General features: G+C 47.0%; 1 protein-coding gene across 3 annotated transcripts in view; it reads left to right on the top strand.

Annotated features, from left to right (window-relative positions):
* Positions 1–24,585, top strand: part of TJAP1 (tight junction associated protein 1) — a 229,340-nt gene that overhangs the window by 186,389 nt on the left and 18,366 nt on the right. For all 3 annotated transcript variants that reach the window (XM_069236262.1, XM_069236265.1, XM_069236263.1), the window contains 2 exons: positions 14,274–14,381; positions 22,784–22,867. In XM_069236262.1, the coding sequence (XP_069092363.1) occupies positions 14,274–14,381; positions 22,784–22,867 (192 nt within the window). The remainder of the gene's footprint in view (positions 1–14,273; positions 14,382–22,783; positions 22,868–24,585) is intronic.

Below are 24,585 nucleotides of genomic sequence, written 5' to 3'. Positions count from 1 at the left end.
CCTTTTGCATTGCTAGTTGTCACATTTACTTGCAGACCCAGAAGGTTCCAGAGCAAACATCATATGCATACACACGTATGGTGTCTCACACACTTATTTCTTAGCAGTTTTATGAAGCGCAGACCAGACCCGGTAAGTGACAGATTGCTTTACACTGGATCCGCCTACAAGCGTAATGGCTGCATACAATACAGAGATTTATGATTAAAAAAAAAATATATAGATGAACAGATCATCAGATATATGCACAGGTGAAAATAATTCTGACTGTAGCACTTTGAAACGCAGGGAAATAAACAATGTATAAACAAAAAGGCAAGTCAGTTTATTTGTAGGACAACTTGTAGTAGCTTTAGAGAACAATATGTGGAAATGTACAACTTGACATAAACATGATCCCTTCGTAGTCAGTGGCGATGTTGAAAGAGGCTGTTCTGGTGTTGGGTGACATGGTGTTCCGGACCACTGGTGTGCAAAACCGTGTAACTTTCTGTTGTGAAATTGACAAAATTGAGTGAAAATTTAGCACAATTAAGTTTTCATAGCAACATCTAATCTGCTTTGCTGGTATTGCAGATTACTTGTGTTTTTATCAGCATGTGCATCTCACCTTACAAAAATGAATTACAAGATTCCAGCCAGAGACTGATTCTAGCAGAAACTGCCTCTTGGTAAAACATTTTCTGTGCAAAGTAGTTCCTCGTTGGAATCTCCATGTTTTTTTTTATGCGAGGTGAGAAAATGGGTAAAAAAAGTTACACAATATTGTATAATTCAAAATTCTGCTTATTGGAAAACTGTGACAGTAACACAAATTTCACCAACATGAATTACATTTTACTCCGGCATGGACTCAAAGTTGCAGAAAAAATGTAGGCTCCAGATGACTAAGAGGGGCTTGGTGTGTGGGCTGCGGGTCAACTCTACAATGCTTCATTATGCACTATATGTGAATATAAATTTGCTTCTAAACAACTATTACAGTCAAGCAGTGTTTTTTTCTTCACTGAGAAAACACTGTGTATGGTCTTCCACCCCTAAGGTTGATCTGTAATTATGCATCTAAAACGCCTTGAGTGTTTTTCAGCATGCCTCCTGGACTTTTAAGAGACCACAATTCCTAGAAACTGGTTAGATGAATTGGGCACTGAAAGGCTCTGACACTCCGTGGCCAACATGAGCATGCCAACACCAGCTCCTGATCGCCCATGTTGTAAAGGGCAGACTTCTTCTCCTTGACTGTGGTACATCTTTCATCTTATGATGGAAAGAAGGAATTCTCCCACTCCCCTGTCTTGAGAACTGTCGCTTTTATTGGACTGTTCCTCAGAAAGTATCTTTCATAAGTTTGTTCCAAAGAGTTATTGTCTTTAACAGTACATTTATGGTCATTTTGTTCTCACTTGCAGACATGTCATTGTTATTACTGTGCCTATTATTGAGTGATATGTTGAAAAATGGTCTGCCTACGTTTGGCCATTTTAAGCTTTGTCTATAGTGTGAGTTGACTGTTTGCTTTTATGATTGTAGGGGAAACTGACCCTCTCTGCTGACTTGGGAGGACATTAGGTCTTAGTACTTAATAGAGAGGCAAATGGAGTATCCAGGTTTCCTGTTGTGAGAGTTGCATGTTTCAAATTTTAGTTGTCTGGGTCAGTAAATCTGACTTGTTAGGCTCCAGTAACACACATGGGTTTCTCTTGGAAACCTGGTAGTCCTTCAGACTATTTCTGAAATGTAATTTTGAGATTTGCACTTCAAACCAGATTGATTTCCTCATAAACTTTTTTAGGCCTCATTTGAATTTGGCCGGTGGGCCCTTCCATTGCTAGCCAGTTAAGAGATTTTCTTATCTCCTGCATTATGCATAAGCTAGGTATTGTGCAGGTGTTTTGCTATTGTGTAATTGTGGAAAAAAGTGTGTATTACCATCTGCTTCTGAAAACGTGATCCAGGAATAGAACATTTCTGTTCTGTACGCTTCATGTGCCTCTATCACAAGCGTAACATCCCCACCTTCTTCAGTGAGTCCGTGACCTAATAAATGTTGTGTGAGAGGTTTACTGGAATTACTACCCATTGAGGGTCCACCATATTTTGGAATGGTAAGTTCAGAGATAGAAACACCTATTTGGGGAATCCTTTTAAGGTTCAAGCTTGAATAAACTACAGCCTAAGACATATTTAGCTGAGGAGGATATTTCCCTAATACCACGAACGTCTCAACATAAGGTCATTAGGGTGCCTTTAGCATGCAAGAGATAGAGATACTCATGAGGTCCATTAAAGTAGTGCCTGACCAACGTTGGTGGAGCCATGTTATAGGACTCTTACCATGGGGGTAAGACTGTTGGGCTTAGGGTGGCAGTTTCACTGGGTGTAGGTGACTGAGTCAGTCCCATGCCGTCTGGAAGCTGTCGGCCTGACCTCGATGACTAGCTAGCAGCACCTCTCCTGAACCTAGAAAATAAAGGTGATTTGTGGCAGCCTAAAAACAAAACATTGACTCCTCAGGGAAGTTGTGGTCGAAGAGATCATACCCCTTTCTCTCAGTTGCACAAAGTCTAATACATGTGAAGGCAAACAAGGAAATGCAGGATACATTTCAATACATTTTTTGAAGAAAATGCATTCTATTATAAAAGGCATGAGCTGCAATTATTAGGGAGATGAAACCTAATACAGTGATGGTTGTGACCATTAGAGTAAAACATATAAACAGTCCCAACATCCTGAAATAATCATGAACCTAAGAATTCCTACCTACACTCTAGCATCCAACATTAGAGCATAGCAGTGTTAGCCCTTCTGCCTGACCCAGTCTTATGGAAGGAGCCCCGACCCCATACTTGAGACAAAGGAAAGGGTCTGATGTTGGTCTGCTGTTGTTCTGCTGGCAGTTCTCCTGGCAGTTCTCCTGGTCCGCTGGAAAGGCCAGGATTAGCAAAGCTGTTGACAAAGTAGTGCACAGCATGAGATGACTGGCTGGAATGTTCCCTCTACCCTTCTTCAGCTTGTGTGGTGTTTATATAACAAAACGTGTTCTGAGAACAGGCCTGGCGTGATGGTTTGTCTATGGTTAGAAGGTTGGCTCTGTAACTCTTGGATCAACAACACCCGGTAAACAATAGTGTACAGCCCTGAGCAGGGCACAGAGAGAAACTGTGTACAAGGAACAGATAAATGTGAAGTACGAATAAGCATGTTTTTTGAGAAAAGCAGCCGATAAAATAAAAAACAAGAATCTAAAAGCGAGCTGTGCTAAAATGTAATAAAACAAATAGAAGTGCATAAAATGTGGTTGCGTCTTAAAGGCACAGACTATGGGCCTAAGAGCTAAAATATGGTGCCCAGTCTAGGCGCCAAAAGTGTCAGTGACAGAGTGATCCTGATTCAGGCAAACCCACTTCTCAGACTGAAATTGTATGTTTAGACTATCTCTTGCAGCTCTTGCTGTTACCAGATTTAAATTTGTATCCTTTCCGAACGGGACTGAAAAAATGTATTAGGATGAAGCCCGACCTTTTGTTGTAAAACCCATATGTAACTACTAAAGGTTTGATGTAATGGTCTGAAGCTCATTTTAGATGCAATTCAGAACTAATGATTGTAGGATCTGCTAGCCTCTAAAGGCCTTCCAGAGGGCTCTTACAAAATAGTGCACTGTCTGCGTTCAGTGGCCAAGGTGAGCTATGATCATAGTCTGAACATTGGTATTCAGTGGCTGTTGCCATCGCCTGAGGACTCTTGTATGACTGCTCCAGACCTCTCCATGTGAGCATATGTCTTTTTTGGCATGCTGCCTGGTCCTGCTGACCTGTCCTTTCTGGGAGACCGAGTAAATGCCCCAAAGTCCCTCCATTAACTCCCATAGTGGTGCCACAATGGCAGGTCCTTCTGAGGTGTTGTTGAGGTCTAACCCAGCACTTAGTTCTGAGACATCGCAAAGCCTACAATCAGAAACTTACGTAGCCTAATGCCCATTTCATTTCAGAGATGTGCATGGGGCTCACCCAACTCCAGTGCAATACAGTTATGTTGTGTGCCCTGAATACCAAAGTGGTCTGATCTTCCTCCTGGTACGCACTCGAGTATGTAGTGAACTAACATAGAACTATCCTGTGATTCTGTTGTAGATATCATCCTAAGTATCGCCATTCAGGTTGCATCAGACCTTCAGTGTGTAGCCGGAAGCATTTTGTTGTAGGTTCATAAAACATATACAATACCCTTCCAGCCCTTCACTCCTTCTCTGTGTAGCATGCTACTTGTCTGATACTGCCCTTCGGTTCCCCTCAAAGTTGTACGAAGTATAATAAAACCACCATCACCCATTGTCTCTACTTGAAAGACAGCTCTGTTGATGGCTTGTACTTGTTAGTTTTATGGCCTTTAGGTAGACTTGAGGGGTACCTAATAATAGTGTACGAGCCTTAGTAAATTGTGACTTGCATGATGAAGTTAGAATGACTGAGAGAAGTAATCACCCACAGCTACATGTCCTGTTAATGCATTTGGGGTCTAGACTTGGTGTTTCAGAAACAGTGGGCCTACCTCCTTAAATAATTTTTATAGGAGACGTTTGCTGCTCACCTGCAAACGCTGAGTTTAATTTTTGTAGGTGATTGGGAACAAGTTATGACTGGGGCCATCGCGAGTAAAAAAAAAAAAAAATCTGTTACACTTCTGACCTCCACATGGTTTATTGGCATTGGGAAGTAATCCAGACAAGAGGGGACCACAGACCAGTGGCAGAAATCACTCCAGGAAGCCTGCTTGGTTTGGCTGGATCTTTTATCTGCTCCACCTCTCTCTAGTGGCACACAATGACAGTGACGTCTTGCCAGGTGTGGCAAAGCCCAGTTTCTGCCGGGATATTGTGCCAAGAACCCTAAATGCATAAAAGAGAGGACATTCCAGCAAGGTTTGAAACGGAGATCCAAGAACTAGACCTCACATATTCCATGGGAGCTCAGATGTAAAAATGACCACCCAAATACAAGTTCTTCGACACTAGCTTGCAGAACTGTTCCTTGTTTGCACACCCATGTAGGAGTTTGAGTCTTCAAGGCTGACAGGCGAGACCAGCAAGCTGGCTACTACTCAACCTGAGCCTGGGTGCTGGACATTACCGAGTAGCCCACAATTTGGCTCTACCAGGTGACATGTTGCAGGAGTATCTTCTCATTTCATCTTTAAGTTTTGCAATAAAACCATTCTAGTTAAAAACATTTTCATTGCAAACATAGGAAGAAATCATTTTCATGAGCATTACGATCATGAAAGGGGTAGAATTGAGATACAGGTCGAGCCAGGTTTAGTTCAGAACTTGAGTTTGGATAAATGTTGCAATTTAAGGAGGGCGTAGGCTGAGGGTCAAAACGATACAGGCGTAAGGTGGGGTCAGGGTTAGGGCAAATGTTATTTGGGTCAGGTTTGTGTAAAAATGTATAAATGTAGGGGTAGGGTTGGTAATCAGTAGCAACGTTCAAGACAAGAGTTTGGTTCTGGTTAATATTAGCATAAGGGTAAGTGTAGGAAAGTGCCCCTTTCTTTCATGGTCACCTCCACGTTTTGCCACTGGTACTGATGTGTTTCGACTGATGCTTACTGGGTCGCAGCTAACCAGGCCCCAGTGCAAATGCTCTTTCGCTAGAAACAAGTTAAATGGTCTAGTTGTGTTAAAATTGGCACACACTTTAGCACCCGTGTAAGTCCCAAGTAAATGGCACCCCCGGTACCTGTGGCATGGGTACCAAAGAGGGTCCCTTAGGGCTGCAGCATGTATAATGCCACCCTAAGGGACCACCCATTTACAAATTGCATTCAGACTGCCATTGAGGCTGCGTGACATGGTGCAAATCATGTGTGAAAACACAACATGGTACACTGCCATGCCAGAGTCGCTGGATATAATATATTTCAGTCACCCCTACAACAAGCCTTAGAGCCGTAAGGCAGGGTGCGTTATATTTTATGCAAGGGCATATCTGCATGAGCAGGTATGCCCCTGTGATGTCTTTTTCGATTACTAGATAGTACAAGTGAACAGGGAGGCCATCTTAAGGTATATACAGGGCACTGGTTATTACGAGCTTCCCAGCACTGAAACCTATGGTGTTTGGTATCAAACACCTCATCTTAATCAACCCCCTACTGATGGCAGTATTGGATTTATTATGACATGCACCCCTTGAAATCCATACTGATGCCAGTATTGGATTTATTATGGCATGCACCCACTGAAACCTACGAGTCTTCTAGGGTGCTGGCTGACCGGTATCGACCAGCCCGCTACCATCGACCGGTTTCCAACCCCTTGGAGGTGAAAGCCCACTCTCTGAGACGAGAGGAAGGTATTAACACCTCCTCCAGCAAGACAGCTAGCAAATCAGCATATTTGGGCTGGAGGCTTTAAAGCCTCTTATCGCCCTTTGATATGCATCCCTGGCTTTCCCCAGAACTGGGCAATGTCACTCCCTGTCCTGAGGCCCCTTTGGCACCGGGATAGGTGAGGAAAGTAGCTATGCAGTAGGAGTATTGCACCACCAGGCTAGACACACTCCTACAGTGAGCTGCCAGATATGCTCCACGAAAGAAGGGTTCCACCATCTTGTTTTTGGTGGAATTAGGAACTCTGGGACAGGATTATGCCCTCTCCCTACAGGAGGTGGTCATACAGGGGTGTAGTCACCCAAGGTGTAAGTAGCCCATTGGCTCCTACTCTACACTCCCCTCAAGGCTCCTAAATTCAGTCTTTAGGTGGCCCTCTGACATCAGGAACTTAGATTTTTCTGACTACAAGAAGAAGGCCAAAGAAGACTTCACCAACACAAGAACTGTGGACTTTGACGCCAAACCCTGCCTACCTGCTCTTGTCCAAACAATTGCAGGGACCGGACTCGTCCTTCAGCTGTGCATCCTCCAAAAGCCTCGGATGCCTGCCAGCACTTCGCCAACCAGCCACCATCTCCCTTGTAGAGAAGGAGCCACTTCCCTACACCAGCAGGCACCAACCGCAACTGCCTGGTTCCCCGTTTTGCTGGCCATCGGGCCTACTGAGAAAGCAACTCGCCAGGAAGAGGCTCCCGAGTGTCCAGGACTGCAGCCCTGTCAACCCATCCAGTCTTTAAGACGCTGAGCCTGCCTGGAACCTCCCTGCACCAGTACTCGGGGTGCCACCACCATTTGCAAGCACCAAGGCTTGTTTGTGTTAAGCTGGAAGACCACTGCTGCCAAAATGTACCTGCACAACGTGGGACATCGAGAGGACAGCTCTTTGCCAGAAGTCATTTTGCTGTGTTTCTTTCCCATTTTTGCGGTACCTCAAGAACCGCGAGAGCCTCAGCCTCACTGACCCACCGGACAAAACACCTATGCACCTGACTCCATTGAAACAGACATTGTCTCTGTGGTCCTCAGACCCTCAAGAGCGTGCCTCCCTTTGGGTTCTGTCGTACTGGTCTCCAAGACCCCGCGTGCAGGCGTTTTCTTACAGGTACTTTTCCCATTTACTTCAGTGTGTAGCGTTCAAGGCTACAACTGCTGGAAGCCCCTTTGAACCCAGACACACCAGGGCAGGTAAACCCGAACTGTTGGTGCTTTCTTGAACGTTGGCACCTACTTACCTTAAGTCCAGAAGAATAGTCCTGTTAGTTATTTGCAAGCGACCCTATGCAGTGTATGTTTTCCCCATAGGAATAAGATCACAGCTTTCGAGGCTTATGCCTCAAATCTGACATCTGTATTTACTGTACCTTTAAAAATGTCTAACTTGAACAGTACTTACCTGATCTTGGTGTCTAAATTAATACAGAAATACATTTTATTTTTCTAAATTTGTCTTGAGTTTCTTCTTGAGTGTCTCATTTATTGACTCTCTGTGCTCAACAAATGCTTAACACTACTTTCAGATAAGCCTAAAACTGCTCGCCCACACTACCACAAAAAGAGGATTTGGGATTATTAACTTAAGCCCTGTAAGCCAATAGGGATCGACTGGACTGTCTGCATAGTCTACCCCCACGTTGGTACACTACACAGATAGCCAGCTTCCTACAGGAAGTGTGGAGAAGATAACATCCGGGTAACGATTAGGTCAGTGATGGGTTTATTTAGATGTCAAGCTGAATATCAGAGTGGGTGTTAACGTTGGGTTATGGGTAATTTCTGTCAAGGATAGAGTTAGGAAAATAATATGGTTAACTGACAGGTGCCCTATAAACTAGTAGAGATCAACCTTATTTCAACCTTATTGGTCTCCTGGAAGTCCTTAACAGCACAGCAAACATGTTGATCCTGCTGAGGCTAGGAGCCTGCTAGCAGCAGGGGATATAGAAAGCTTAACCTCTGATGTAGATGTTGGCCAGGGTTGCCTCCATGGAGGAGATAATTTCTGACCATGTAACTTCTGATCTAGTGGCCGGCATGTGTTAGTGTTTGTGTTCAGAAAACACAAACATGACTGGAGAGCAGTGGTGAAATGTATATCGAAGGGATCAGAAAGACTATTTGTGGTTGTACACACCAGGCATGCTGAGACATGGCAGAGTATGATGTATTGTCTCCTGTTAGGCCCCAGTATGCAGCATGGGGTTGGATTTTCAAAAGGGCCTCATTGACAAAATATGCCTTCAGCCCTGGCTCCAAAGCTCCTAGAAATTGGAGATGTGAGTACGGTGAAGGTCTGAAAAATCTACGGTATTACAGTAAGTAGCATGTTCTGTACTTTCTGTTTGAAGGTCCTCAGTGTGAAATCTCACACGTGTCTGCTGAAGGAGCATGCAGGTGGGATCCTGTACCTGCTGCTTCCACAGGCTGTCCTTATTGGAGCAGATGCACTGCAGGGTATACCGAGCGGGGGGTTATAAAGCATGAGTACACTTTAACTCAACTTGCTCGTACGACAGTCGGCTTTTTTAAATATACCAACTAATTGTATGCAATTTGTTGCTTTTTGTAGGACTCATTTGTTTCTCTCTTCTCTTCTCCTTTTCTCCCCCCACCCTTCTTTCCTTCTCATGCTGCCTGTGGCCCTTCTCTCAGGCCTCACTTAGCCAAAGCTGGATCCATGCAGTTGCGTTTCTTTATTTTCATTTTCTGTCCTTTTTCCTTGATGAACTTTCCCTAGTTTTTATCCTTTGGCTTCCTTGGCATCCATCACATTGAGCTGTTGTATTTCTTATCCTGCCACAGATACTGTGCGGTTTCCCACCCCGCTGAGGCAGCCTAGATGTTCAGCGGTGCATGCTTGTTCTCGAATAATCTGTTTCTGCTGTATTACAATACTCAGATTGCTTCCTTGGTTATTTGTGGTGAGGCCTCGCTCCCTGTTTTTTGAGCAAATACCATGATATTGAGGCCTAAAAAAGCAAAAGGCGTATACCTGATCTTCCTAACGCTTATTGCTTGCAGACTGTATCCGACTACTGCTAAACTCCGCCTACTAGATATCGCTCTGCTTTTTTACGTATCCTTTAATAATAGTTTGTTGCTTGGTAGCTAATGAGATGCCCTGCTAGCTGCCTGTCCTTTAAGGAGATTCCCCCCCCCTGCCAATCTGAATAGCACTTAGACCTCGCAGAATATTGTTGGACATTTCTTGGTATAAACTACACCAGAAACACTTCAACTTAATCAAATAGATTTTGCGAAGGTTCTGCAGGTTGCGCCTTATTTGCCTGCATTGCTGTGTTCGCCGGCGCCTCCATTTGCTCGTCCAGCAGTGCATGAAGCAGCCGGCAGCGCAGTGTTAAGGCTGGTCCGTCACAAAGCATGTTGAATGACTTCATCCTGCTGCATGCAACTATATGGTGCCAACTCACACTGTGACTGGAGCATGTGAGTCTGTCATTTATCAATTAAAGGAAGTGGGGCCCTGTGAGTAGTGTAATGTTTTCTTGCTAATTTGCCACTAAGCGACGTGAGCAAATGTTCACTTCAAGCGATCTCTATTGTAGTGTTTAAATGAAAGAACTGGCCTCCTAGGTTCCCAGTTGCTGAAACGGTGCAGCTCCGGCTCGCCTACCTCTGACTCGGAAGCATGCGTGGGAGCCAGTGCTTGGGCACTTTGGAGTTTGATCTTACTGCAAACTCTTCTTTTTGTAAGTGTCTGGAGATCACCTTTGTCACACCTTTGCAGATTTTCTGTTTTTTTAATCTTTTGTACCAAGGGCAGAGATGCTCCCCTGGCTCATGGCCATTCCTTATCTTCTTTAAAGGCTAATAAGTCGGAGGAAAGGTCTGGGAACCCATTCCAAAGTAACACCTGGTTTCTCAAGTCATTATCATGTTCTGGAAAGGGCACGTGAAAAGAGAACTGACCCAAACCTGGTCTGAAAGGGGCAGACCAAGAATACACATCAGTTTCCTGCTGTAGCAGTATAGAAGGAGTTGTTGACTCACTTGTTGTTCCAGTTCCAAGCTCACTTAGACCAAGAAAAGGGATGCTCCACACAGTATCTAGAGAACTGCTGTGCAACCAGACCTGGTGTCTGCAGGACAGCCCACATCCTAGAATTGGGGGGGGCAAAATCTGTCCCTGCCATGAAGCGCCTGGGTCTGACTTGCCAGAAGAGAAGGGGAATGAGTGTGCTAACCTTGCAGGAAATGGGGACTGCCAGGATGAGCAAAGCAGTTGACCCCGGAGCATTGATCTATCTCCCCAGAGAGATTGGGGCATTGCTTCTCCTACCTGTAGTGACCAAAGTTACAGCACTGTCCTAGAGTGTTCCCAAAGCAGACGATAATACTGCTGTGAACACGAGGTGTGGCCAAAGCCGGGACACTGTCCTAAATCGTGCCCAGAGCAGACCGTGCCACAGGAGAATAACCACTGTACCTCTAGCAGACTAAGCTGCCATGCATCGAAGAGTGTGGTGTCTGAGAGGTGGTGTGCTGGAGAGGACTGACCGTGTACCCCACTCAACACAACTCGGGCCTGTGAGTGCTGCAGCTATCTCAGTGACGAGACCTGCAGGCAGCAGGACCCACGTGGCAGCTCCTGCAGCTTCAATGTTCCGGTCAGACCTAAGCTGCAGTGCTGCTGCACTTTCATGAGATGGGGGGGAGGTGAGACACATGTTGTGGGTCCAACCGGGCTGACCAGGCATGAGAGAGGACTTGCTAGTGGTGAGAGAATACTTGGTACAGAAACTGTGAGACTGAACGTACAACTTTGACTCACAAGGGGCATTTTGAGTGCACCTGTGCCTGAGATCTACCTTTTGTGTTAAGGGAAAGTGGAGTTGGGGGGAAGAGACGACTAGACATCTTACACGAGGCTGCAGTGGACCTGCACCAGTAAAAGAGTTCCTGCATTTTGTAGTGTGTAGTATTTTGTTTTAAGTGTATTACAGTACTTCCTTTTCACAAAATAGAAGCATTGGGTTTATCAACCAATTATTGCATTGCTGGTCATTGTTGAGTTCTGAGCTGGTTGCACCCCCCAAACTACCTTCCTGGGAAGCTTGGGCTTGGTTGCCACCACTACCACTGAGAGTCAAGTTCTGCAGGGCTTCTACTTGGTTCAATTTACAGAGCCGTAAACGGAGACAAACAACCCCAGGCACCAGGGCTGAGGTCCATTAACCTGTGATTTCCTCCCGCCGCGACGAGCATCTTTTAGGTACTCGCGCCCATCAAGTAGGTTTGCGAGGACAGTGGCGGAGCAAGACTTCATGACTCAGACCTGAAGCTTTGACTTAATTTGTGACTTGCTCATGGTGGACAGTTGGGAGTGTTTTTACTTCCACAAGGTGGTGTTTTCTGTGGGGGTTCTCCTTGCACTGAGGGGCATTGTCTCTGTGTGGGTTAATGTGGGAGGGGTTTTGAGTTGGAAAGACATAGTGAGACACAGCTTCAGTCTAAGGAGATATAGTCAAGCCATATTCCAAAGAGGCTGGTGGTACGGTAACGGCCAGAGAGAGGGAGAGAGGCCAACTTCCACTGTCAACATTCTGACAAAAGGTGAAACTCCTGAGGTTAAATTGTGCCTTATAACATAATGTTCAGGTTAGTCTCTGACCATGGGGTCCTTTGTGGAACAGGTTCATTTGTATTTTTGCCTGCTGATAGATGGTGCAATATGTCTAGGTTCATTCCTTAAAGTAGTCTGCTAGGCCAGTGGTTCCCACCCTTTTGACTTCTGTGGACCCCCACTTTATCAATACTGGAACCTGAATCAATATTTGAATCCGGGGACCCCCACTGACTCATCACTGAAAGCTGGGGACCTAATCTGTTAATATTATTTTTCTCAGCAGTCATGGACCCCATGAGGAGGCTTTACGGACCCCCAGGGGTCCCCGGACCATAGGTTGGGAACCACTGTGCTAGGCTTGCTATATTCTCAGCTAAGTGCACATCTCTGTCCACTACTTTCTAATTACTGTTTTTAATGCTGCTGGCTGACCCTTGCTTTTACTTTAGTGAGTGTGTACAGCAGAAACATATATTACAATATAGTTTATCTATGCCTTGAAGAATAAGGCAGCACAGAAAATAATAGATGGCATAAATGATTTATTCTCAGCCACTGCTACTTTCTCTTGGCCACATTCCTGACCATCATTGCTTTACCTCGTCTGTGCCATTATAAACCGGGTTCAGCCATATACAAATTACTCTTTGCCCCGCCCTACGAGCATTGGTCCCAGACCAGCCTACCACAACCATTCGCTGTTATTTTGATTCTAGAAATTCCCTTTGTTTAGTGATGTCTGGTATTCTATCATATGTTTCTATGTTTGATGGTGTTGGTAAGGCCCTTTATTCCAGAATACCCCTTTGTTTGATGTCTGTTAAGGTTGTAAATTCCAAAATGACCATTTGTTTTAAGTCTTGCACCCTGACGGCCTGGTTAGCTTGCATGTGCATCCCGACATCCGGGTTGGCTTGAGATGTGCATCCTGATGTCTGGGTTGGCTTGAGATGTACATCCTGATGTCTGGGTTGGCTTCAGATGTGCATCCTGATGTCTGGGTTGGCTTCAGATGTGCATTCTGATGTCTGGGTTGGCTTGAGATGTGCATTCTGATGTCTGGGTTGGCTTGAGATGTGCATCCTGATGTCTGGGTTGGCATGAGATGTGCATCTGACATCCGGGTTGGTATGGGATGTGCATCCTGACGTCCGGGTTGGGTTGAGATGTGCATTCTGACATCTGGGTTGGTTCGAGATGTGCATTTTGACCTCCAGGTTGCCTTGAGATGTGCATCTCGACGTCTGGGTTGGTTTAACGTGCATCCTGATGTCTGTATTAGCTTGCCTTGTGCATGCTGTTGTCCAGGTAAATGTGGGACATGCATTGTGTAGTTCAACATGTGATATGCATCCCAGTGTCCAAGGTGAACAGTTAGATTCTGCCTCTAATCGAGGCTAGGCTAGAGTTTGCATCCTGAAGAATTCCTTGAATTATGGATTAGTGTTTTGGTTACATTCTGACATTCTTCTTGAGTACTGGATTAATGTCTGCCAAGTATCCCAGTGTGCCGAATATAGTGCATGTGCCAGGGCACCGTTATCAGTAATTACAACCAGCTTATTGACATCTGCATTAAGTTTAGACAACCTTCCTTGTATCTGAATGAAATTGTAAGGTGCATGCAAATGATTGTCTAAATTGTTGCCTTTTGTGGCACAGATTAATATGCTATGTACATCCGTACAACCTGGTGGGAGTTAACACATCTTATTGACGTAAGACATAAGCCCAATAAAGTGATAGCATGCATTATGGTGCTTTGTGGCCTGCGTCCAGATAAATGGCAAGTCACTGTTCGAGCTGTGAGGTTTAGTCCCCAAAGCCCCGTACCACAATCCTCATCATATAATATTCCTTATTGGTAGCTCGATCGCCCCACAAAAGTTAAGATGTCCAGTTGGATGTTGCCAGATTGAGCTGGTATAGAATGTCGCTGGGCGTGCACGTAAAAAAAATATTGGGAATTTAGGAGGCAGTGGATTGACTGTACCCTTGCCTTAATTCTGTATTATTCATACATGTGTAGCAGTGAAGAGGTCTCTGCAGATGTTGCACATGGTATACTTTCCACTGGCTGGCAACCAGATGACCCCTTTTTACTCCTGCTCCTTATACAGCAAATGTGAATGTGGCTTTATCGCTAGGCCTCCTGTAATGATAGATGCAGGAACGCAGTGTATGACCTGCTTGATTCTTGTACCTCACTGTTATCTCTCTCTGTTAAGTCACTGTTATGTAGGACAAAGCACCACCTTCACCCTAGGGTGACAGTTTGTCTTCTATGTGCTAGATAAAGAGGGCTGAGCAGGACCGGAAGACACTTGACTGGGAAATTGTAGAGCTGACCAACAAGCTGCTCGATGCCAAGACCACCATCAACAAACTAGAGGAGCTGAACGTAAGTATCTATGCGCACGTTCCAGTACAGCACCCTGACGGCAGACACTGGCTTTTCTTGCTTACCTAGCTCAAGCATCCTTACTAGAAGGCACTTTGCCACTGTCTGCTGGCAGAGCTTTCTCTCAGAATGGAGCAACATGTACTACCCATTGCTGACACCACACTGGGCATGCTGACTTTCAGCCATGGTGCCTGGCACACATACCCTGGCCATGCAGCACAGGTTGGAGACATATCACATTCTTTACTTATCAAAGAGACACTGTTTATATTTCTCAGTCCCAGTCATAACCTTTTGAATTTTTTTATGGGAAGCAGTTTTGCGTGTGTGCCAGCTGCTGACTTGTCATCTAGTGCTAGGAAGCATGATGTGCACCTCACTCTGTAAATTAAATAGCGCTGTCAAAGAGGCCACTCATGGCCATCCTAACTGGGATTAGGGAGAGCTTCTCAGGCTAAAGTGTATTTTATTGTTTATTATTTGTAATGCACATACAAGTACCAGGATTTTACCTTCTAGGTGTAGAAAACAATATTATGCCCATAAACCATAGACTTCAGAGTAGAAATAAGTAATCAATAGAATACTAATATTGTAAGACTGAAATTCAAGATAAAAGGATAGCAAAGTTTTGCACTTGCTGATCAAATTGGGTTGTCTGCCGCATAGGATAACCTGCCAAGTCTTGCTGCCTCATGATAGCTCTGCAGAAGAGATGCAAAGGCAATAGCACTGTGGCCCACTTTCGATTCCATCTTTTGCCTCACATAATCACCTGGAATTTATTTTATATAATTTTACCTAGACTTTAGCATAATTAATTGTTCGTTGGCATATGTGGCTGTAGATACACATGCTTTGCATAAGGTCGCCATTTAGCTTTGGGTTCGGAGTGGTACAACTTGTTTTTCTTCGAAGAAGCTTTTCGAGTCACGGGATCGAGTGGTGACTCTCCTCGGTAATACTGCACATGGGCATCGAGTCCTTTGTTAGATTGTTTCTCTCTGCTGTCAGGTTCAGAGGTGTGTTCCTCTTGCTCCGAATTTTCGGATCAATACGGTCTAAAATGGTCTTCTCTATCTCTCTCTTTCCGCATCTGTATTGTCTAGATTGCAGTTTTTTTTCTTTCTACAATCTGCCTTCAGTTCAAACTCTCAGCCTGAAGTCTACTCTCTGCCCTTCGGGTCATGCACGGCCCTCTCTGTGCCCTTTGCGGGCCTTTACCCTCGGCTTGGCATCCAACTATATGCAGACCTGATGGAACGAACTACATTTTGCTTTTGTTCTCAATTCCATTCCAAATTTCCACTCACCAATTACCACCAGGTGTGTAATTTGTCTTTCCCCCGACCACAACGAGCAAACCTGTGACACGTGCCAACCGTTTCGGTCGAAGAAGACACTCCAAGACAGAAGCACTCATCGGATGGAAATGGCCTCGGACATCTTCAGGGACGAGCACACACAGGAAGAGCCAGAGTAAGAACAGGCCTTCTCCATCAAAGACTCCGACTGAGATGTGCAGTCCGACATCCAAAGCCAAACTTTGCAGTCAGCGCAGACCCTTCACCTCCGAAGAAGTCTATATCCAAAAAGGTCACCGGTCCGCCACTGCCTTCCAGCCATGGTGGAAGCAGAGAAACTGCTTGAGATGCCCCGCCCTCCAGCTCGGCCCTTAAACAAGCCAAAGTAAAATATTTGGCATCGACCTCAGGCGCTGGTAGCTCTACCTCGGCGCCATCCCAACCGAGTGCATGCAGGGCTTCAGTACTGACCATTTCGGCACCGACAAAAAAACTTTCATCCTCTGTTTCGGTGCTGAAACTATCTCACAAGACAAAGACTTCGGAACCCAAAACTTTCCAAAAGACTTTAGTGGATTCTGGGCAGTCTTCGACTACCCCTTCACTGGTGGAGCCAATTTTGAAAGTAATGGATGCTCGACAGCACCGACTTCACATTCAGGAGGCAACAGGGCCTATTATAACATCACTTCCTGTCCCTTTAAATAGGAAATTGACCTTTCAAGAGGTGCTTGATTCCTCTCCGCCTCCAATGAAGCCTGTCAAGGTCAAGGCTCCATCTCTCCCACTGCAATTGCAACTCCCAAACGCTAGCCACCGCTTTATGGATGGACTGCTTTACAGTCAATGCATAGCATGTGTATCTGCAGTCACGCATGCCATCGAACATAAAATATTACTACCAGTAGATGTAGGAAAGTCACTCTTTTTGGCATGGTTACCCCCACGTTTTGCTGTCTATTAGTGTGTTTAGACTGTTCACTGGGATCCTGCTAACCCGGACCCCAGTGCTCTCTCTCCTCTAAATTTGGTTGCTTTGGTACCCTTTACACCCCACAGTTGGCATACTGGTGTACCTCTGTAAGTCCCTAGTATATGGTACTTAGGTACCCAGGGCATTGGTACATCAGGGGTTCCCCATGTATTATGCCACCCATGGGAGCTCATGCAAACTGAGTCTGCAGGCACCCTTTCACTGCACCAGGTCACTGTAGGTCACCCCTGTGGCAGGCCCTCCTAGCCTAGAGGTCAGAGGGCAGGGTGCAGGTTCCTGTGTATGAGGGCTCCCCTGCCTGAGCCGAGGTGTCCCTACGAACTCCAGTTCCAATGTACTTGACTTCGTAAGTGCGGGGAAGCCATTTTACCCATGTACTGGACACAGGTCACCGTGTTCCAGCTACATACTGGTAACTCCGAACCTAGGCATGTTTGGTATCAAACATGTTAGAATCATACCCCAATACTAATGCCTGTATTGGTGGCATGATTCCATGCACTCTGGGGGCTCCTTAGAGGACCCCCCAGTATTGCTCCTACCAGCCTTCCAGGGTTTTGCGGGCAGCCCACCCTGACAGGTTTCTGCCCTCCTGCTGCTTGACAAGCTCAAGCAGAGGAAGGCAGAACAAAGGATTTCCTGTGGGAGAGGGAGGCAACACCCTCTCCTTTGGAAATAGGTGTTACCCACCCAGACCATGGACGTTTCTCCTGCTTCTACTGCCACCTCACGTTACACTATATGCTGGACCCTCCCACCGTTGGACCATCGAACACCCACCCTGAGTGCTCAACTGCATCCTCCTCAACACACGCTCCCTCCACAAACACCCCGTAGAACTCTGGGACCTGCTAGACTCCACCCGCCTGGACATCACCTTTCTCATCGAAACAGGGACAAACCCAGTGTCAGCACCAGACATCATCATCCTCAGTGGCCTGACCATCATACACAAATCCACCCTCTGCCTCGCAACCAAGGCAGAAGAACCCCGCCCCCCCCACCCCCCTTCATGAAGCACCTTCATTTTCAGACCCCTAAGTCCACCTACTGCGACACCCTTATCTACAGGCCACCCGGCCCCCACCCAGCCTTCAGTGACTGCATCGACATCATATCTCCCCACGCACTCGCCTCCACAAACTACTTTCTCCACGGCGACCTTCACGACCACATCGACAACTGCAACAACCTCAACACAGCGTCCCTACTCGAGAAACTCACCACATTAGGCCTCAAGCAACCGGTCACCTCATCAACACACATTGCTGGACCCACACTCGACCCAGTTTTCTCCGCTAGCAACATCACAGTCAACAACACCTCCATGCTACACTGGATCGACAACCGCTGCATTCATTTCTCCATCATCACACCATCCGTCCAACTCCGTACCCTCTGCTTCCCACATAGGAAATGGAACCAGATCACTGAGGAACAGCTCACCAACACCCTCAGCAAGTCACCTTTTCCCCCCGCCGCAGATGCAAGCGTCTCAGCACAGAACTTCTACCAGTGGATCTCTTAATGTGCCAAAACCCTACCAGTGCTCCGAACGACCTCAGCTGAACACAACCTCAAGAAGGCTAGCTAGTTCTCTCCCGCACTCCAGGACTCCAGGTGCACCTGCAGACAGCTAGAAAAAAGATGGAGAAACAGCAAGTCCCTGGAAGACTTCGCAGTCCCCAAATCGACCATCAAATCCCACCACCATCTCTCATATCCACCAGGAAAGCCGCCCTGCAGGACCATATCAGCGCCACCGCACACAACATTGAAGAGCTCTTCGCCGTGGTTAAAGAGTTCACCAAACCCCAATCGGAAGCAGCAAAAATCCTTCCATCTCAGGACCTTTGCCACAGACTAGCCACCTTCTTCCATCGAAAAATCAAGGACATCTGATATCTTCGGACCCCAAGAGCCTCCGAGCCCACCAACTACCCTGCAGCTCAGATTCTCTGAACCTTCACAGATCCTGCACTGCAAGTCCCCTGGACTTTGAGAACTATCGCCCCATCTCTCTGCTGCCTTTCCCAGCCAAGGTCATCGAAAAGGACATTAACGCACTGCTCCACAAACCCATTGAGGAAAACAGCAACCCGGACATCTCCCAATCAGGTTTCTGGAGCTACCACATTATGGAGACCACCCTTCTCGCCGCCACAGATGGCATCTGCTCACTCCTTGACAGCAGCCAAACAGCAGCCCTCATCCTACTGGACCTATCGGCCGCCTTTGACATGGTCTCCCATCACACCCTCTGCTCTAGATTTCACGCAGCTACCATCTGAGGAAAAGCCCTACAGTGGATACGCTGCTTCCTGACCGGCAGAACAGTCAGACTCCCTCCATACCTGTCAGAACCTATGGAGATCAGCTGCAGAGTACCTCAGGGCTCCTCCCTGAGCCCCACACGCTTCAGCATTTACATGGCCCCGTTCGCACCCAGCTTATCATCTCACTGACCAAAAACCCTACAACTTCCAAGAAGAATTTCCACAATGGTGTGGAAGCCACCTCCTCCTGGATGAAGGAGAGCTACCTCAAGCTCAACTCTGACAAGACTGAGATCCTCATCCTGGGACCCTCCACATCAGCCTGGGATGACTCCTGGTGGCCTGCTACTCTTGGCCCCACCCCAACAAACCACGCATGCAACATCAGCTTCATCCTGGATTTATCGCTCGCCATGATATGCCAAGTCAACTCTGTCTCATCCTCCTGTTTCCACACACTCCGACTTCTCTGGAAGATCTTCAAATGGATCCCAAACGACTGCTGCAAAACCGTAACCCATGCCCTGGTCACCAGCAGACTCAACTATGCCACCGGCCTCTACGCTGGCACCACCCTGAAGAACCTGTAGAAACTAAATCACATCCAACACACCTCCGCCAGACTCATCCTGGTCACCCCCGCCGCGAACACATCACCAGACACGTAAGAGACCTACACTGGCTTCCCATCAAGAAAAGGATCAACTTCAAACTCCTCGTCCATGCATACAAGGCTCTCCACAACCTAGGACCCACCTACCTCAACCACTGCATCACCTTCTACTCCCCCACCAGACCTCTCCGCTCAACAGGCACTAGTCACCGTACCCAACATAGGGAAGACCTCGGGTGGAGGAAGATCCTTCACCTACCTCATGGCAAAGAGCTGGAACACCTTCCTGCTTCATCTCAGGCAGTCACCATTGTTACCCCAATTCAGGAAGGACCTTAAGACCCAGGTCTTCGACTGAAGCACAGAAGACCTACTCCCCACAGTGCCTTGTGACACGGATGGGTGAGTAGTGCGCTCTAAAAACTCTTGGTTACAAGGCTGGGGAGGGGTAGCCTCCCGCGCCACCAGCTTGCTTTGAAGGGCACATTTGGTGCCCTCCTTGCATAGTCCAGTGACCCCCGGTTCCTGCTCTGATGCAAAACTACACAAAGTAAAGAGAAGTGACAACTCCCTTGTCCATCACCACCCCAGGGGTTGTTCCCAGAGCTCCTCCAGATGGCCACTTGATTCTGCCATCTTGGAAACAAGAGGGTGCAGATGCCCCTGGGAGCATCTTATTGGTCAGGACAGGTGTCTGGCATCAGTGACCCCCTCTGATAGGTGGTCACGCTGCAGAGTGACCAAATATCCTGTTAGGGCTATTTATGGACTCCCTTGTGGGTGGGTCCCCCGATTCAGCATACAAGACTCACAAGGACTCCTCTGCATCAACCTCTTCTGCTCCTGGCCACTGGAACTGCTGCTGGACTTCACAGGAAACGAACAAGCCTGCAACTCCCGAGTCGACCTTGCCTTGCAACATTGTTTCTTCAGCTACTTCCAGTAATTGCAACATTTCCACAGCTGTGCATCCTCTGGGGTCGGCAAGACTTCAGCTGCACCAAAGACGCAAGAAGGAATCTCCCTTGGTGTGAAGGGTCACTCCCCTGCATTCACAGGCACCTAAGGCAACAATGACTGGCTGCTGGGATCATCTGCCATCCGACTCCAGGAAGAATCTCCAGCATAGGTGGTGGTTCTCAGTGGTCCTCTTGGTCCCCTCTACCTTCTGTCCAACTTAGAAGACAGTGATGCCTTGTCTGTTCTTGCAGGACAAGTACCCCTGTGCACCACGACTCTTGCAGCAACCAAGGCTTGTTGACTTCTGCTCCATGGGATCTTCAGGCTCCAAGTAGCCCGGCCTCCAGCACTTCATCCTTGCAAGGACAGTCTCTCCTTTGCTGCTCCAGCGACGTGGGACTCCTCTCCAGGTGCGCTGACTAGGCCTCACTGCAACTTAGTGTGCCTGCTGCCAGTGTGTTGCCCGGGGGAGGGGGCTGTGACTACTTCTCCTGGCTCTCCTGACTGTTAAGGGTCAGCCCAGACTCCCCTCCGTGGGTCGAGTCCCCTGAACCTTGCTGGTGCTCTTCTGTACCAGATTTACATTTGCCAGGGCTTGTTGGTGGTCCTCCTTACCACTCACCATCTGCGACCTGGCGACCGGCATGGGACGTCATCTGCATGACTCCAATGACCTCCCTCCAGCTCCTGGGCTACACAGCTGATCTTCATCTTTCCTTGTCAACCCAGATCTTCATCCAGAGAAGGGTGGGTAGTGGCTCTTGCCCCACCTAGGCACTCCTGCGTGGACTGAACTCTGTCTCCTGTTGGGTTCCACTAGACTGGTCCTGGTCTTCCAATCTACCTTTTCCAAATCCCCTTGTTAGTCTTTGGGAAGACCAGGTACTTACCTCTGCTCTCCTGGTCACTGAGGGTCACCTAGGTACTCACCTCTTGGGCTTAGAGTTCTTCCAGCTCCCCTATAAGTACTCCACATCCTTGGGCTGGGGGCCTCACTTCATATTCTACTATTTTAGTGTATGATTTGGCCCCCCCATGGGGCCCTACCTTTTTTCTGCTATTTCTTGCCAATGCTTATTGCTATATGCTAACTCCTAATATTTACTGTGTATTTATAGTGTGTACTTACCTCCAGTTGAGGGACTGTCTATAAGTAACCTAGTTCAGTGTTACTGTAATAAAGTACCTTTATTTTTGTAACACAGTGTGGTTCCTTTCATGTGTGATTAGTTGCTGTGTGACTACTGTGGTATTGCAAGTGCTTCACACTCCTCCTGGATACGTCTTGGCTGCTCATCCACAGCTACCTGTAGAGAGCCCTGGCTTCCTGGACACTGTCTTAATTCACTAATACGGGCTGCCTGGACCTGTTATAAAGTGCAAACACCAGAGGTGTCCACCACACACCAGGCAAGCTACCTACAGTGGACAGCTGTTCCTGGCACGCCGTGCTATAGATTCACCCTCTCTCTTCCCAGGAGGCATGTTGCAGTTGGAATTTTCTAACTTGTAAATATTGTACATATGTAAATACATTGCATGGCATCTTTCCTCTCTAAATCTCTCTACACTACTTCACTCTCTCGCCTGTGGAGAAACAATCTAACAAAGGCCCATGTGCAGTATTACTGAGAGGAGAAGTCACTTGATGCCGTGACTCGTAAGTCTTCTTTGAAGAAAAACAAGTTGTACCACTCCGAACCCAACACTAGATGGTGAGCTTATGCATAGCATGTGAATCTACGGCACTACATGCCACAAACAGATGTCTACTGGTAAGTAACATTTTCCTTTTTCCTGTTGGGGCTTTTATTTTCTCTCTCCACAGCACCAGGCTAGCGTTTCTATATACTCCCAAAATTCAGGGAAGCCCCATAATTCTGGATCCTTGTTTTCCATGATTGCTCTTTCATTAGGGGATGATCTCCAGCCGCATCCACCTCTTTTAGTCTTCCTCTGCATCCGCCGAGGATCTAGACTCCACCAACGCAGATTCTAGCTGGTTTGTCAGGACTTTAGAGATCGCTTGGCACGGAACATGCCTGTTAGCTGCTGGTAAACTGAAGCCAAAGATCCTTGGCAATTTTGTAAAATGTCTGTATTTGAATACACTTACTGCTCCTAACCAAAGGCCCTTTTTATTCTTTACGTCTTCATATACACCATGGCTTGATATTACCTGTGATTCTTATTGTTGCTGTCTCTTCTCTTCCTCCCTTCATGCAAAGCTAACCACGTCCCTCCATTTGCAGGAGCGCTATCGACAGGACTGCAACTTGGCGGTGCAGCTGCTCAAGTGCAATAAATCCCACTTCAGGAACCACAAACTGGCTGATGTGAGTAGCTGCCTCTTGTAATGTCAAAGATGACTCTTCGTTGTTAGAGAAAAGGGTACTTTATTAAGTAACAGATGACTGCAGTTGGTGTTCCCTCTCCAGTCAACATGCAACTCCCCACAGTCATAATACATAAGAACATGGGAACTATAACCTCATACAACATTCTACACTTTAAAGACACACAGCTATCTGTTCAAAAGGTAATATGTAAATGCAGCACTGCACTTGTGATCTGCGGTTGCTTGTGCCCGCTGTTGGTTTATAGCTGTACACTGGATGGCTCTGTTTCTGAACATGGATTGGTGGGTGGGGTCAGTAGATACATTTGGGGATAAGAGTGAGCCAGTGGCTGCACTTTGTGGTCTGCGGTTACCCTCCCGGGGTGATTCATGCGCATTATAAATTCAACTATCAGTAATAATTGGGTAGCTTTGCAGTTTTTTTTAGCTGCATGCCAAGTGGTGCTGTTTCTGAATCTGGAATGACAGGAGGGATTTATGATTACATTTAAGAGCTGGGAAACCTCTAGCCACTTTTTGTGATCAATCTGTAGTACAAGTGGCTACGTTTGTAGCGTGTCCATAGTAGCTGTGGGAGTCAGGCTCAGTGTATGCTGTACACCTACGGTGTGGCACTCTATACTGAGTCCAGGCAACCCTTAGTGATAGCGAGTAGGTGTCCAGATAGCAAAAGCTCTCTAGGGGTAGCTGAGGCGAGAAGCTAAAGCTTATCCAGGACAAATATAAAGCACTTATAATACCACAGTAGTCAGACAGTAACTCACTCACAAGCAAGAACCACACAAGTGCCGCAAACATAAATTTACTTCATCACAGCACTACTACTAAACTAACATTGGTATATCCTCCTTTGGAGATATTACACACAATATATACACAGAATAACCATCAGAAATAGCATAAAAATACTCAGGCCCTAGTGGAGGGTCAAACCATATATACTTAAAAAGTGGAACGTGAAAGAGGGACTCCACCCAAGGTAAGTATGGTAGTTAGCTGGGGGCAGTTAGGAACACCAGAGGTAAGTACAGTAAGTGATCCCAGCAACCAGGATTAAGGTAGTTACCCACCCAGTTGTCCCATAGACTAACGCAGAGAGTAGTGGATGGAGTTTGTGAAATTCAGGACCAATCCCAGCGGAAACCAGCAGGCAAGAGGATGGATGGAGAGCGCCCCCACACCAGAAAGCGCAGAAGACAGGAATACCTACACCAGGGACACAGATGCAGAGGGAAGAAGGGGCTCTCTCTGAAGACTGTGGATGCCTCAGATTGTCCACCTGCTGTCACGACCCATGCACCAAGCCGGTTAAACCCTAGGACGGATTCCGGATGTGGAGGACCTGAAAAGGAAGGGGATAGAGTCCAACACCCTTGAAGGTGCCCGGTGGTTCAGGTGGCAATGCCCACCCTCCTGAAGGTTAAATGCCTGCAAGTCGATGGGAGGAGAAGTCCAGCTGCGGGATCCAGGAGCTGCAGAAGATCCCGGGATTGCCTACAAGCTGTCCCTCAATGGTCGCTGGATTGCAGGAGGGTCAGTGACCAGCCAGGTCACCACCAAGCACTGGCAAGTGCAAACCGGAGTTCCAAAAGAGTTTGCAAAGTTTTGGGGACCAGAAAAGGTCCAGAAGACCCTACCTAGGAGGGGGAGTCAGAGCTGTCCCTCAGCCCACAGGGGAGCCAACAGAAGTCGATG

The sequence above is a fragment of the Pleurodeles waltl genome, chromosome 5, assembly GCF_031143425.1.
Source record: "Pleurodeles waltl isolate 20211129_DDA chromosome 5, aPleWal1.hap1.20221129, whole genome shotgun sequence".
In the NCBI taxonomy this organism is placed as follows: Eukaryota; Metazoa; Chordata; class Amphibia; order Caudata; family Salamandridae; genus Pleurodeles; species Pleurodeles waltl.
This window is presented reverse-complemented; position numbering and strand designations above follow the sequence as displayed.